The sequence below is a fragment of the Python bivittatus genome, unplaced genomic scaffold (genome assembly GCF_059951505.1).
Source record: "Python bivittatus isolate LINGU-HERP-01145 unplaced genomic scaffold, Pbiv_v1 ctg000750_np1212, whole genome shotgun sequence".
NCBI lineage: Eukaryota > Metazoa > Chordata > Lepidosauria > Squamata > Pythonidae > Python > Python bivittatus.
The window spans coordinates 168,050-182,076 of record NW_028277102.1 but is presented as its reverse complement, the minus strand read 5'-3'; the positions used below and the strand labels follow the sequence as shown (position 1 = coordinate 182,076).

General features: G+C 42.2%; 1 protein-coding gene across 1 annotated transcript; it reads right to left on the bottom strand.

Moving 5' to 3' along the window:
• Positions 1-2,651: 2,651 nt before the first annotated feature.
• LOC107326675 (vomeronasal type-2 receptor 26-like) lies at positions 2,652-13,771 on the bottom strand. Its single transcript, XM_088128575.1, has 6 exons — positions 13,554-13,771; positions 12,094-12,385; positions 10,658-10,720; positions 7,717-7,944; positions 5,184-5,310; positions 2,652-3,574 (listed from the first exon to the last, which is right to left on the bottom strand). Exons 1-6 carry the CDS (start codon positions 13,769-13,771, stop codon positions 2,652-2,654), a joined length of 1,851 nt encoding a protein of 616 aa, XP_087984701.1.
• Positions 13,772-14,027: the final 256 nt, after the last annotated feature.

The window sequence follows — 14,027 nt, the reverse complement described above, 5'->3', positions numbered from 1 at the left end:
AAGCATTCCATGACCACACGCCATGAGGTCAGAATTTGGACCGGGGCCCTAGGGGCCGCGTGGAAGTATTCCCCCAATTTTGTCCATGTGGATATTTTCAGTGACCCTTTTTCAGGGTATGATGGACATTGTTGCCAAATGTAAGACAAAAGGCCAATTAATTCTTTGTTTTTCAAACGGGGAGGGTTTTGCCTCCGTTTGAAGAAATTTTAGAGGAAGATTCGGTTAATTCCCTCAATTCCTTCAGATGCGCTGTCTGTTGTTGAGAGAATTTTCCGCCCATACTTACGAATATCCAGCCGTGTTTCAGACGGGACGAGTGCACAGCTCCCCTCGAGCGAATAAGTAAGGACGGTCCGAGACGCACCTCGTGAAGTCACGCGATCACGTCGGGGTCACCACAATGCGGTTTTGCTGTCCGCATCAGGGTGGGCCACTCATGGGGTCTCGACAGGCGAGAGTGAAGACAAACACGCAGGTTTTCCTCGAGGTGAGTGAGCCCAGAGCGTGTTCTGAACTACTCTTTTATTGGGTATTACAAGTCAGGAAGCAGGTGGTGGGGGCAGGTTGTGGGGGCATATAGCCTTTTATAGTCATGCAACAGCTTTAAGCAACACTATTGGTTTATTCTATGTTTCCTATATAGCCTGTCATGGTTATACGTTTCCCTACTTGCTTACGTAGCATCAGGTATGTCTCAAGCAGTGATCGCCTTATCGTGCTTTTAGGTGCTTTTATTATCTGGTGCCTTCCCTCATCCTAGGTTTCTGGTTCGTGTGCTGGCCACTGGCCTGGCCACACTGCAGAAGCCTGAATCAAGTTTCTGATAAGCAAGCATTTTATTCCAACACAAAACCCCTGTGAGATAAGGGGGTGGTTCTTAACTTGGGCTTTCCCAGGGATTAGTAATGGTTGAGGAGTTGGGGGCCACAATTCATGTCTCCTAACCTTCTAAAGGTCTGCAGTAGGCAATCTGATGCTTTGTGATGTAACCAGAATGGGTATGGCCAATATTTTCTGCAGTTTGGGGAGGTTTTATGGCTTGTATTAGGAGCAGGAGGCCTCCAGAGGCTAACCACTCCCATTCCCATTTGCCTCTATCCAAAACCTAAAAGGTATGAAGTTACCCAAGCAAAATCCCGCCATTTTGCTGCCAAATTTGGACAGGGGCTCTGCAATCTTAGCATGTTTGGGGACTGTGTGAAGGTTGTGAGTTGCCTCCTCCTTAACCTGGTTCACTTTCTTTCCTGCAACCCAGAGGGATATGGTTAAGACAGGGATAGAGGTGGGTCTTGGGGAAATATTGTGATTCCCTCTTGTTACTCAGCAACAATCTGTAGCTCATCGTTGAGCAGATTCAAATAATACTTAGAGGACACATTCTTTGTTCTTTTCTTACCATGTATTTACATTTATGAATGTTGAACGTTCTGCAATAAATTAAAGGTTCGTTTTCTTGTATGCTTCCTGTGCTTTCCCGAAACACAGCCCTCTTGGCATCTAGAACCCCTTTTGCTCTTGAGGATTGTTCCATCAGGGCATATTGGATCATCTATAAATGGCTGTCTCCTATCCTTCCGCTGTGCCTGTGACCTAGCCCTCCAACCGAAAGGGGCTGATACAGATGTGGTAGGTAAGGCAACCAGCTTCATGCAGTTATAAGAGATGCACAAATTGTAATTTTTATTCCTTGCATTAATTCCCCCACTCCCAATACTTGTAATCTGCCTCTCTCAAGATGGAAAAGTTATATAAATATAAAAAGATGAAACTATCCTCTCTGAAGAAGAAAGATGGCATTCTCCAAACAACAAGTTTGCCCATGATTTACTGAATTTACTGAAAAGTTTCCGTTCACACAAACCACTGAGGTTCCTTTTTTATCCGAGGGCACTGGACAAACAACTTCTACCAGGTCATAAGGAAAAATATGCAACTAAATGAGTTTATTATTGATTGATTAGCCCTTAGGCCACATCAGAATATACAATATAAAACAAAAGAGTCATCAGACCATATATAAAAGATAGAATAAGAGAAACAAATTAAAAAAGAAAGAAAAAGTGCAAATCATATTTCTATATCACCTCTCAATATGCAACCAAATGAAGAATTTCCCCAATGTGGGAAAGCAGGACCCTGAATTTGCCAGTCTTTTGGTGTGATCCTATGGAGTGTGTGACAATTTATAATCAATGTTTGTTCAACATCATACAAAGCTAACCCTTATTCCATTACTGGCTATCATGAATAAGGATGTTCTCTATCACAGATTCCCAGTTTGGAATAAAATTCACACAGTGAGGAACAGCAGGAAGTTCCACAAGGTTCATTGTGGTTTACTGCTGGGACTGGCATCTTCTATACTATTCATGACTTGGATGTTGTTTAATCAGATTTGCAGATGACACAAAAGTGACTGGAGTAACTAATATGCTGGAAGACAGAAACAAACTCAAAATGATCTAAAACTGATAAAGGAAATCTAGGCTGCATCAACAGAAATATGGCTTACCATGGTATGTCAACCTGATCAATATTCAAAGGGGACAGAAGATCATGTATCTCTATCATCATCTGCTACCTCCCTCCCTAACTCCCTCCCTCCCTACCTTCTACCTATCTACCCACCCCTCCATCCTTCCATCTATCTATCTAAAAGAATCTGGTTCTCTTTTAGAATTTACTATTAGGTGCTCCTTGGTGTTCACATCAGGTCTCAGGAGGAGGATGTAGCATTTGGGGACAAAGATGCAGCCCAGTAAGCCCAGGCTGGAGGCCAGGATGGAGAAGATCTGGACAGCCACCATGTATTTCCCTTTGGTGCTCAGGTAGGTGGGCACAAAGGAGACCCAAACGCTGCAGAAAACCAGCATGCTGAAGGTGATCCACTTGGCTTCATTGAAGCTCCCTGGCAGCCTGCGAGCTAGGAAAGCAACCAAGAAGCAGATGGCAGCCAGAAAGCCCATGTAGCCCAGTGCACCGTAGAACATGGAGACTGAGCCTTCATTGCACTGCAACAGGATATGTCCTGGTTGGGAATGCATGTCAGAGTCTGGGAATGGGGGAGAGATTCCCAGCCATATCATGCAGATGCCCCCCTGAACCCCAGAGCAGGACAAGACAATGGAGTTAGCCAGAGTCTTCCCCAGCCATTTCCTCATCCTGCTGCCTGGCTTTGTGGCCTGAAATGCCACCACCACCATGATAGTTTTGGCCAGCAATGAAGAGACAGCCACTGAGAAAACAACGCTGAAAGTGGTTTGTCGAAGAAGGCAGGTCACCTTCCTGGGGTGACCAATGAATAGAAGGGAGGTCAAGAAGGAAAGGAGGAGGGAAACCAGGAGAATGTAGGTGAGTTCTCGGTTGTTGGCTTTGACAATGGGAGTTTCTCGGTATTTAATGAAGATTCCCAAGATGAAGCTGGTGGTTAGGGAGAAAGCAAGGGCCAAGGAAGCCAAGATGAGACCCAACATTTCTTCAAAGGATAGGAAGCTGATAACCTTTTGGACACATTGATCTCTGTTCTTATTGGAATGCTGGTCATCTGGACATTGGCTGCAACTGGATGCATCTGAAAAACACAGGCCATTGTTCTTTAGCTAGTATCTAACAATATCTGTGGCTGTAACATCATGAAAAATCCAATTTTAATCATGTGTTGGGATTATGTTTTTTGAGGTGATGAAGTGAGTGTTTTGTCTTGGAGAAAATTTATCTATTTGGTCGGTAGGAGTCGAAAACAAGAGTAGAAGAGAGATTGGGCCCACATTTTGCAATATTTGGCTAGGGCCTAAGACAGTTGCAAAAAAGATAAGGGGTAATTCATGCAGGACAAATGATTAATGGACAATAGTTGGGAGGTACTATGGGACATGTAGCTGAATTTGAACTAAATGCTGAAAGAGAATCAGGGCATTGTCTTTGAATCCTACCATGGGCCTCATGTTGGCAATTAGTGGACATGTAAAAATCTTAGAAAAATGTTGACCCCTACAACGTACACTAATTCAGAAGATTTAAGATCAGTATATAATTGAAAGCAGAGGTGTTTCTTTGGGGATTGATAGATAAACAGTTGGAAAAAAGTCATGGAAGTTTGTTTTTATACATGATGAATGCAGCGTGATTTTTTTATGCCCAAACGTGGAAAGACATGACATTACCCACAATGAAGGAATGGATGGTGAAGATGACGGAACTTGCTGAGATCGCCAGATTGACATGATTGATCAGAGAAAAGATAGTAAATTTAAAACTGACTGGAAGCCCTTATAGACTTTTGAAGTGAAACATTTGGAAACGTGATAGGAACTGCCTCTTAAATCAGCTGTGTCAGCATGGAAAAGATGTGGCTTTGAAGTGATTGAACATGAGATGCATTGTAGGTTATTCCAAGGCATCTCTTCTGAAATTATTTGCACTGGTCCATTCTATAAAGTAGGAAAAAAACCCAGATGCAAGCTTCAACACTGAACAAAACAGAAACCTTGGTTGTAAAATTGAAACCTGATGGGGTGATTGGAACCCCAATCTTGACCTTAGGATTGGATACTTTGTTTCCAGGCTTCCCCTGAAAACCTGGCATGTGGTCCTGAAAGCTTCTCAGAAAGTTACTCCATAACTAATTTTTAATATAATACAGTAAGGAAGTTATTGAATACATGGGGAGAAGTGTCTATTTTATTTTTGGAATGGAAGAAATAATGCATTCCAGATAGAGTTCCACTGCCCACCAGTGAAGTCCACATCATGACCAAGTTCAGATTTCCAGGGAGAATTCATCCTTTTGCCCACAGACATTTGAGGAAGTGAATGTTAAGGGGAAATTGCCACTGATTTTTCAAGGCTGAAGACCAATGAAATGCCAAACCCCACAAGATTTATCTTCTTTCCCAAAAGGAAACAAGAATACAGCAAGTCAAGGATTCAGCCATGTTTCATTATTTTGCATTTAATGGCCAGACCATCATGCAAAATGGTATGATGGTCCCAAATTTTGGAGATGGTTGCTGACAGGTCCCCCCCCCCCCCCCAATGCTTCTTTGTGGAAATAAGGAGAAATAGATGAATTAGGTCTAGGAGTAGCAGGAAAGCAGCAGGTGTAACAAACACTGCCAAGAAGAGCAAGAGTGAATTTGACCTCTGTCCCCAAGTGCCCTCTTTGCTGTAGAGCCACCGACCTTCTTGCCCAGAGACGGTTCCTTCCATGCATGGAGAACAGTCGTAGCAGCAGACTGGTGCTCCTTCTCTCGTCAGCTTGCTGTATCCTGGGAGACAGTTTTCTGTGCATCTCGACAAAGGCACCTTCTAAACATGAAGAGCAGCCACAGAAACATTCCATTCAATTCCATTTTGGGGAAGTAAATTACCAGTGTAAAAGAGAAGCAGTCAAATAAACAAGAAAGAAAAGAGAGAAACACATCTGAAGATATCACCTCAGTTGACATCCTTGATTTGAATGAATGAGCATTCTTGCACAGGTGATGGCAGGACATTAAACAAACAAATTTTAGAAGTGTTCTCAGTTTGGAAATCATGACAGAATTTCAACATCTTGCTAACCTGAACGAGAGGAACTGGCTCCTTAATAGTACATCTTTGGCTAGGTTAGATGATGTGATTCTCTTTCTATATCAAAAAGCGAGACTCTTCCCTTTGCACAGTTAATTTAGAATTCTTCATACATACCGTGAGTAGGCAAGTGATCTTAGGGCGTATTTTAATCCAGTCAAAGTCTGAGACAGGAGAACTATGCCATTGGCATATACAAGCATGGGGGTAAACCTATGAGCTAAATTGGGGTGAAGAAGCCAGAACTGATGCAGACATTCAATAGCAGTGGGGCCAATATACCACTCTGCCTAACTCCCCTCTTCAGTGTTCACTTCGTCAAATGACCTTGCGGGGTGGGTCAGATATTGGAATAGGAGTGTTCATAGAGCTTTTATAGCAAGAGTAATAGCCATCGCTCTATTGTAGAATTGATCTGTTTATCCCACAGCTTAGCTTTTGATATTGAATCAAAGGTGAACCTAAAATCAATGAAAGACGCACATACAGCTGGTCCTGCTTTGATGGACTATGTGCTATCAAGTTGGTGTCAACTTTTAGCAATCACATGGCAGGAGTTTCAGCAGAAAGACTTGAACCTGGTCCTTCAAGTCTTCGTATTTATTTATTTTTGTTTGTTTATTAAATTTGTATGCCACTCAACTCCCATCAACTATGGGCAGACCTATGGTACACCCATCACTGCTGTAATTGTGTTGATTCACTTTGCTGCTGGTCATCATCTTCCTGCCTTTCCTTCCACCTTTCCCAACATTATAGACTTCTTCACAGAGCTAGGTTTTTGCAGGATCACTCCAAAGTAGGAAAATTTGAGCCTGGTCATTTGTGCCTTGAGTGAGAACTCTGGGTTGATTTGCTCAGTGATCCATCATTTGGTTTCTTGACTGCCCATGGAATTTTCAGGAGTCTTCTCCAACACCAAAGTTCAAAAGCACCGCTACTCTTTCTCTCTGGCTTCTTCAAAGTCCAACTTTGAAGAGGAGAGTGATTGACTCTAAGCAAGATAACCATGTGAATGAGGGTGGTATTTCTGTGAACTGAAATGTGTTACAGGCTGGGAACACATACTAGGCTAAAGCATGATTTCTTTTAATATTGGTTTGTTGAGCACAAAATCAATATGGTTGTTAAATGACATTGTATCAAGTCATGATCCACAATACAATGTCTGTGTTCACGTAAGACAGAAAAGTGTGACCACCAAAACTTCCTATAATGTAATGGATGGATGACTCCACCTTTGGACAGGTTTCTTCAGCCATAACTTCCCCCCACTTAGTATTCTGTCTCTCCTACACAGTGTTAACTGCAACCGGGATTACGGGATCTAGGCATGCTACATGTTTACTGAGGTGCTTACTAGGAAATGTATCACTGAAGCCCTTGCAGTCTTCCATGGACTTAAAAGAAAAAAATTCCTTCTATGCTGCAAAGTCTTCAGAAAGCCACAAATTTGGGGATTAGTCCAGGAAAAGCAGCCCATGACCCACGTAGTCTTCCTCCATGTGAAGAAAAAGTGGGAACGCAAAATACCAGAGGCTTTCTGAAACTGGATCATGGTAAATACCTCCCTGGCTATGCTGTGGGGTAGGACACAACACTACATCCTGAGCCGTATACATCAGTGAGGTAGCTGCCTCACCATTAGTGTCCTCTGCATGCTACTGAAAAAATGTATTCATATAGTTTTTTTGTGGATGGCTTTCAGGAGGGTGCAGAAAACTGACTGGTTCAGGAGAGAGTTCCAACAGGCTTGGGAGTTTTTAGCCATCTTTTATCATTAAGTCTGCTATATTGTTATTTCTTACTGTTATTATTTTTGCCTTGCCTTGCCTTGCTTTACTTTGACTTTATTTTATTTTGTTTTAAATTGTTTACTGTTTCTTAAGACTCCCTGTGTTTTAATGTCTCTATATTGTTTAATCCACCCAGAGTTGCTTGCATTGTGGTGGGGAGGAAATGTGAAAATCAGTAAATAAAATAAGATAATCATGCAATTATGTCTGATGAATTAATGGGTTTCCATTCAAGGATTCCATTCCTTGAAACTGCTCCGCCCTGAGTTCAAAGGGATTTGTGTCTAAGGAGGCTTGTATAACAGCCGATCAATGGTAAGAACCAAAATGCAGCAGGATCACCCACCTGACTGAATGATGCTGGCCACATGATGGCACTTGGATCGATGGAGAGGTTGACTTCTGAAGAGGCCTCTCTTTCTATTCTCCCAACTTTGACCGCAGCAGTAGACTTGTTGGGGAACACTGCCCAGTGCATGATATCAAAGTCAGAGGCTAGATCTCCGTTCTCGTCCAAATAAACACCACCCACGGAAAGATTGTAAAGCTGGAAATTTCTCAGGAAAGGATGAAGCTAGAAAGAGAAGTAAAACCACGCCCATATCTTATTCAGTTCTATTTCAGCCCTCATTCAATGGTTATATGGCTTTTTCTATGGCTATGGGACTGGTATGAATAACTGGACCTTTCAGGTCAATGCCTCTGCCTGTAAAGTGTTTCAGGATCTTAGAGGAAGTCTCTCTCCCTTCCTCCCAAGGGAAACTGGATCTGGTCCACATGCTTCTTGTGAGTTTCCTGAAACAGTTAATTCCACTCAGTGACTTGTCCCATAAAGCCAAAAGTCAGCAAACCAATTCTATCAACCCCTTATATATACATTAAGAGGGAAATCAAAAAAGATAAATGAATCTCATTAGATCTGTGGTCCGTGTTTGGGATTCCATGAGATCCTGCTCATTTTAATGTTTTAACTTCTTTCTAAAAATCTTACATGCATGTATATACATATAGCATGAAATATTATGCGGCTGCCTCTGGCCCCAAAAGCTTGACGCAGAGGGATCTAGCCTGAAATTCATTCTCCCACCATTTCCCTCCACTGGTCTGTCTCATTCTCTTGCTCTGCCTGCAACTCTCTGTTGTCTTCTCCTGTCCTCCTCCTCCTCCTGTGCTCTTCCTCCTCCTTTCTTCCATCTTGCTCCCTCAATCTTGCTCCCTTGCTCACTGCTTTTTCTGACATCTTTCTCTGCCTGTTACTGCTGCTTGCTTGGCTGTTCCACTTGTGGTCTGTCCCTTGGACACACACCCTCTTGCTTACTCACACCTCTAGCTGGCTCATGTTGTCCAAGAAACAACTAACCAGGGGGTGCTGGTGTGTGGCCTCTCCCTTCAGTCTGTGCCCTTCACTGTAAGAGGTGCATGTGAATTGGTTTCAGTTTTTTAAATGGACACACTAGGTCTAGAAGACCTAAGGCTGTTATACCCATGTAGGTTGGGGACTAGGCTAATGGCTGAGCAATGCCTGATGAAGGATTGATCAGGAATTATGCTGACAGGTACCTGCTGTCAGATCTCTCCTGCTGCCAAGGCCAAATGGTCCTAGAAGGTAGTCACAGCGTCCATGAGTGACGGGGATACCCATGGCCGCCCAAAAGGGCAAAGGGAGCTGGGCAGATCCAGCCTCTACTGTCTAATCTCCACAGCCACCATCGAAGCATCTCAAACCAGGCAGATAGGAAGGCTTGTGATGGGAGAAGATGGAATACTATAAATAAATATATAAAATATATATTTTTCATCAGACCAGATCAATATGAAGTTACATAGGCTCAGCTTTGGGCTGGACAATGGAGAAAGGTGAAATCACCAGTGTATGGCCCTGATTTATTGACTGATTTGACTTTCAGGTCACCACAGTCTTAGGACTGTTGGTGCTGTGCTTTCAAAAAGCAGTAAGGATCTTAAGACTGACATTCAGGGGACATGTGGAGGGGGGTCCTGGTTCCTGCTAGAAGGTGCTATGAAGAAACATAAATTTGAAACAGAAAAAACTGCTTTGAATTCAGAACCGAAACTTATGACTATTTCCCTGGCTGGAAAGTAGAGAAAATCAAGCTGGGTGATCAAGGGAGAACATGAGGATTGTCATGCACTTCTGGTGCTTAAACACTATACAAATGGGGAAATGCTGTCCCTATAGAAGTATCTCTTTCATTGTACAGCATCCCAAAGTAGCACAGATATTTTCATTTTGGAAAATTCTGCAACAGAATCTCTCTTTCTTTCTTTCTTTCTTTCTTTCTTTCTTTCTTTCTTTCTTTCTTTCTTTCTTTCTTTCTTTCTTTCTTTCTTTCTTTCTTTCTTTCTTTCTCGAAACCTCCTCATCTGAACAGAAAAATACTACAACTGGGCAACACTTGTTCAAAGCGTCTAACCCACCCCCCACCCGAAGCCTTGCCTACACCCAATTTAACACTGAGAAATTGAAGGAGGAACATCAATGGAACCTCGAGGAGAGGTCCTACCTGCCATGGCTGTAGCATCTGGGACGTCTGATGGTCTCCAACCCACATCCTCCTCCTCCTCAGTTGGGCAGAATAGGCAGCACTGAGGACCCAGGACACGGCCTGAATTGCTGTGGATATACTAGAGGCGTCCTCAGATAGGATTCTTGCAACCGCATCACGGGGTGGGATTTCCCAGATCTCTTTTTCTGAGCATCTTTCCCAAACTTTCTTGGACAATACAGGCCTGGAATAGGAACACTGGAATGCTGCCTCCCCATATTGATGAATAGCAGAGTAATATGAATTAAAATCATAATATTGTGTGCTTTTTTTTGCCTGAGTTAAGAAGGATAACAAAAGATGTTTATGCTGGAGATCAAGCACTCTCACACTTAAATCTGGCAAAGCTGCCACAATCCACACTTTGCCCTCAAACAACTTATTTTTGTTTTCAATAGTTGTTATCATTGTTACTAGAGTTATTGTGGCCTGAAAGTCTAATTGAGAAACAATTACTTTTACATGAAGGTTGCTGAAATTCAGAAGCATGTCCTTTGTTTTCTTTTCTTCTGAGAGTGGAATATTTGTTCTCATATTCATTGTTAAGATCCTTTGTGAGAAGGCAATGCAAACTCCGTTCTTTGTGGCTAGAGGTGCAAAGTTTCTTCGGAACTTTTCCCCATTTTCATTGTCTGGAGCAACGAGGCCGATCCACGTCCATCGGAAATGCAGGAGCAGCTTGACAATCGCCCAGTGAGGAGGTTCTTGCTTTGGACTCACCCGGTAGAAAAAAGGGAAATGCTGCTTATGCTCCGGAATGGGGCTGAGAACACCATAATTGATCTAACAACAAAGAGAAAAGGTTGGTGGTCTGTCTCACTTTCAATGAAAATATTCAGATGCTTAAATCAAAGGGCTTTCCACAGCTGTTGAGCTAATAGGCAATAGCTGCATGAAAGGTTCGATCTCCATTGATGATCTCTCTCCTACTTGTGTCATCTCTGTTTATGTCCTTTCTGGCTAAGAAAAGCCTGTTCTCCTTGTGGTTGATGTCCAAGGTGACCCCTGACCAACAACCCTGACCCACCCAGGTTAGTCTGGGCTGATGCACATGGTGCTCAGTGGAGACCTTTTTGTGCCTATGGTAGCCCCTACTCACTTGGCAGATCCCCTGTAGCTCTCAGCACACAACAGATCAGAGGCTCTAAGTGAGCCAGGTGGTGGGTAGGAGATTCTCAGTAAAGTAGGGGGTAAGCACTTTTTCCTAATCCCTTGGGAATTTCTCCTCCGATTACTTTCTGAAAGCTGCCTAAACCCGCTGCTGTAGCCATCTGTCCAAACTTCCAAACACCCACCTCATGTACAAAGCAGAGTGGAGGTCAACTCTGCTTATAGAGGAAATTAATGATGACCTCCTTTGTGTCTAAAAGCACATTAAAGTGGCTGGCTGACTGTGCCCTTATCCTCTCAGTGCCTTTGTATTCTTGGAAAGTTTCCTTGCATCCACTTTATCCATACATAGTGTCATTGGCTGCTAATAGTTCTCTTGCCTTGCTTTTCATCCACTCATGAATTGCTTCCAGGCACAACTTTCTTGGTCTTCCTCTTTCTTTTGACTTATGAAGGATTCTTCCTTCATATCTTTTAGTCCTCGTTTGTTCTATTCTCAAGCACATCTGTATTGTATAACTCACTTAAGAATTCAGTCCACATTCATTTTCCACCATACATTCTAGACTCTCTTTTTTCACACACATTTCTTAGAGTCCCTATTCTGAATGCATTCCACTGACTTTCTTCTTTCGCCTGACCTGCCCAATTCTCACTGTCATATAACAGTGTGAGCAGAATTATACTGAATCATTCTGGCAACAGACCATATATCACTGTCTTATGACAAGCATTTGTGGGCCTTAAAATTTCTCCATCCTTTTTTTGCTCTTTTGCCTACTTGCTGTAATTTCTGTGAGGAAAGGCTGATGGCTATGAGTCCAATTCATAGCAGAAAAGGAGAAGGTCATGAAGACAGTGTATGGTTTCCAAATTGTGTACCAATATCAGAAAGTCCAAAGTAATACAAGAGAAATGAACCTATTTCAGGTCTTTTAAGAGTGACCATCCGACTCCAACCTTGCCTGGTGCTATCCAAAAGTACTCTTTTCTGGACTGATCTGGAGAATTTCCAAAATGGACTTTGCTTCTATTTCTATTGATACCTGTGGGATTTTGTAGATGCTCAGCATGGTTGAAATGTGATTAAAGAGCTCAGAATCAGTCCCTTCTAGAACGGCCAAGATATTTTTTCTTCTTCCACAACTGTAGTTTGGGGTGTTCTCCTGCCCCATAGAGAGAAAGTCCATCATGGCCTCGTATGTTATTAAGGCGTTGAAAAAGTTCTCATAGATGTTGTAGCCCAGGGAGCTATTGTGGAGCAGTCTAGGACTCTGATTGATCTCATGAGTGGCAAACAAGAAAGGCAAGGCGTGGCTGAAGCTCATACTCCTTATTCTACAAGAGAAGAGATATCAGTAGGTTTTCCTCTTCAGTTTATAAAGACATGTTGTATTGCCTGCAGCTGTTACTTGAAAGATTTCTGGCACTGGTCAATTCAAGTTTAGACTTAGAACCACCCTCGTGAAAATCCCACAGCCTGAAACATTGATGGAATGAGGACGAAATGGGGCACCGTATAAACGTGCAAAGAAGCCCCATCCCTGGTAGCCTTTTGGAAAGCCCTGAAAATGGGGTTTTCCAGCAAGCTTGGGTATCCCTTATGGAGACTGCAAGATCCTTGTATTGTGCTTAGATGGCTGTAATTCTCCTGCAATCTTGCTTTTTATTTATGTTGTTTATGTTTATTGTTTTAGTGGTTGTGACGCTGTTTTAATTGTTAGTTATACACCACCCAGAGCCATGTCCTGTGAGATGGGCAGCCACATAAATTTGTTCTCTTTTACAATGATTCCAATCTAATAATTTATTTCATACTTCCCTTTTTTACTCTATATGCCTTAGTCTAATTATTTACTCCCGTTGTTGTTTGACCAGAGACCCAAGATTACAGTCTCTTCTTTCCCACAGCATAAAATGCTGTTGTGTTAGTTAAATATTTTTCATTAAGGTATAATTCTTGAAGCATATCAGTAGAAGGAAAGAATTGCCCAGTGAATTAATGATATTGATACCATCTGTTTTATAGTACTTATAGCACTGGATTCTGTCTGGTGAAGAACAGGAAATGATTTTTGGCAAATCTACTGTCATTCAGGCAGCAGGAGATTTCCCCGAACTTTAATCTGCATGTATGAGAAATCCTCTTTCCTTGGCAATTATATGAATTGAATTCAGAAATATCCGCTTCCAAATCAGATGGTTATTTCTCTGTCATAATCTTAGCACATGTCATACTCGTAGAGTCATTTCTCCTTGAATAGAAAATAAAGGTGTTCCTTTTAGAAGTTGGAAAGCATCTGGTGTTGATGCTTGTTCTTGCTGAAGAACTCAAAAGAAACATTTCAAGTTTTAAAAAATCCAAAATGCCTTTTACTTAAAGAAAATTTGGAAGAAAAAGAATAGGCTGGTTGAAAAAGGCCAGGAATTGGGAAATGGGAATTATTCCTCACTAAAAGACATTGGGGAGGGAACAATCAGTCGATAGAGGGACTATAATAATTACCTCATAAATGTATAGCTTGGAGGCTTGAAGAACTCATATCGTTGAAACATAGCATGAGTTGTAGAGATGATTCCACTGATCAGGTAGTCTCCTGGCTTGTTGAAATTGTACTTGTAGTTTCCCTCAATTATCACATTCAATGGACATTTCTTCAGCATTGACACAGACGGAAAATGGGAGACTAGCAGAAGCAGGAACACCAGCCCTCGAGATACCATGATGGTGCTCTTTGCTAGAATTCTCTTTCAGGCAAAGACAGCTCTTCCTTGGTCCCAGAGCTGCCTAATTATGAGGAAAAACTATGAACAGACAGTACAGCTGCACTGAAGAATTTCTCTTCAATGAAGATGGTCCAGCTTGGCACCAAATTTGGAAACCACAACTGGTAATTTCAGAATGGCGTGGCCTTTCCTTAAATCAAAAGCATCTTCTCCTCTCAGAAAACCAGGAGGTAATTATGGATCAGAGATGTTC

Excerpts from the sequence above, each read along its gene's own strand:
- LOC107326675 (XM_088128575.1), bottom strand. The coding sequence starts at position 13,771 with ATGGTATCTCGAGGGCTGGTGTTCCTGCTTCTGCTAGTCTCCCATTTT. Across the intron at positions 12,386-13,553 it reads CCAAGCTATACATTTATGAG|AATAAGGAGTATGAGCTTCA; the intron begins GTAATTATTATA and ends CTTCTCTTGTAG. Across the intron at positions 3,575-5,183 it reads AACCGTCTCTGGGCAAGAAG|ATGCATCCAGTTGCAGCCAA; the intron begins GTCGGTGGCTCT and ends TGTGTTTTTCAG.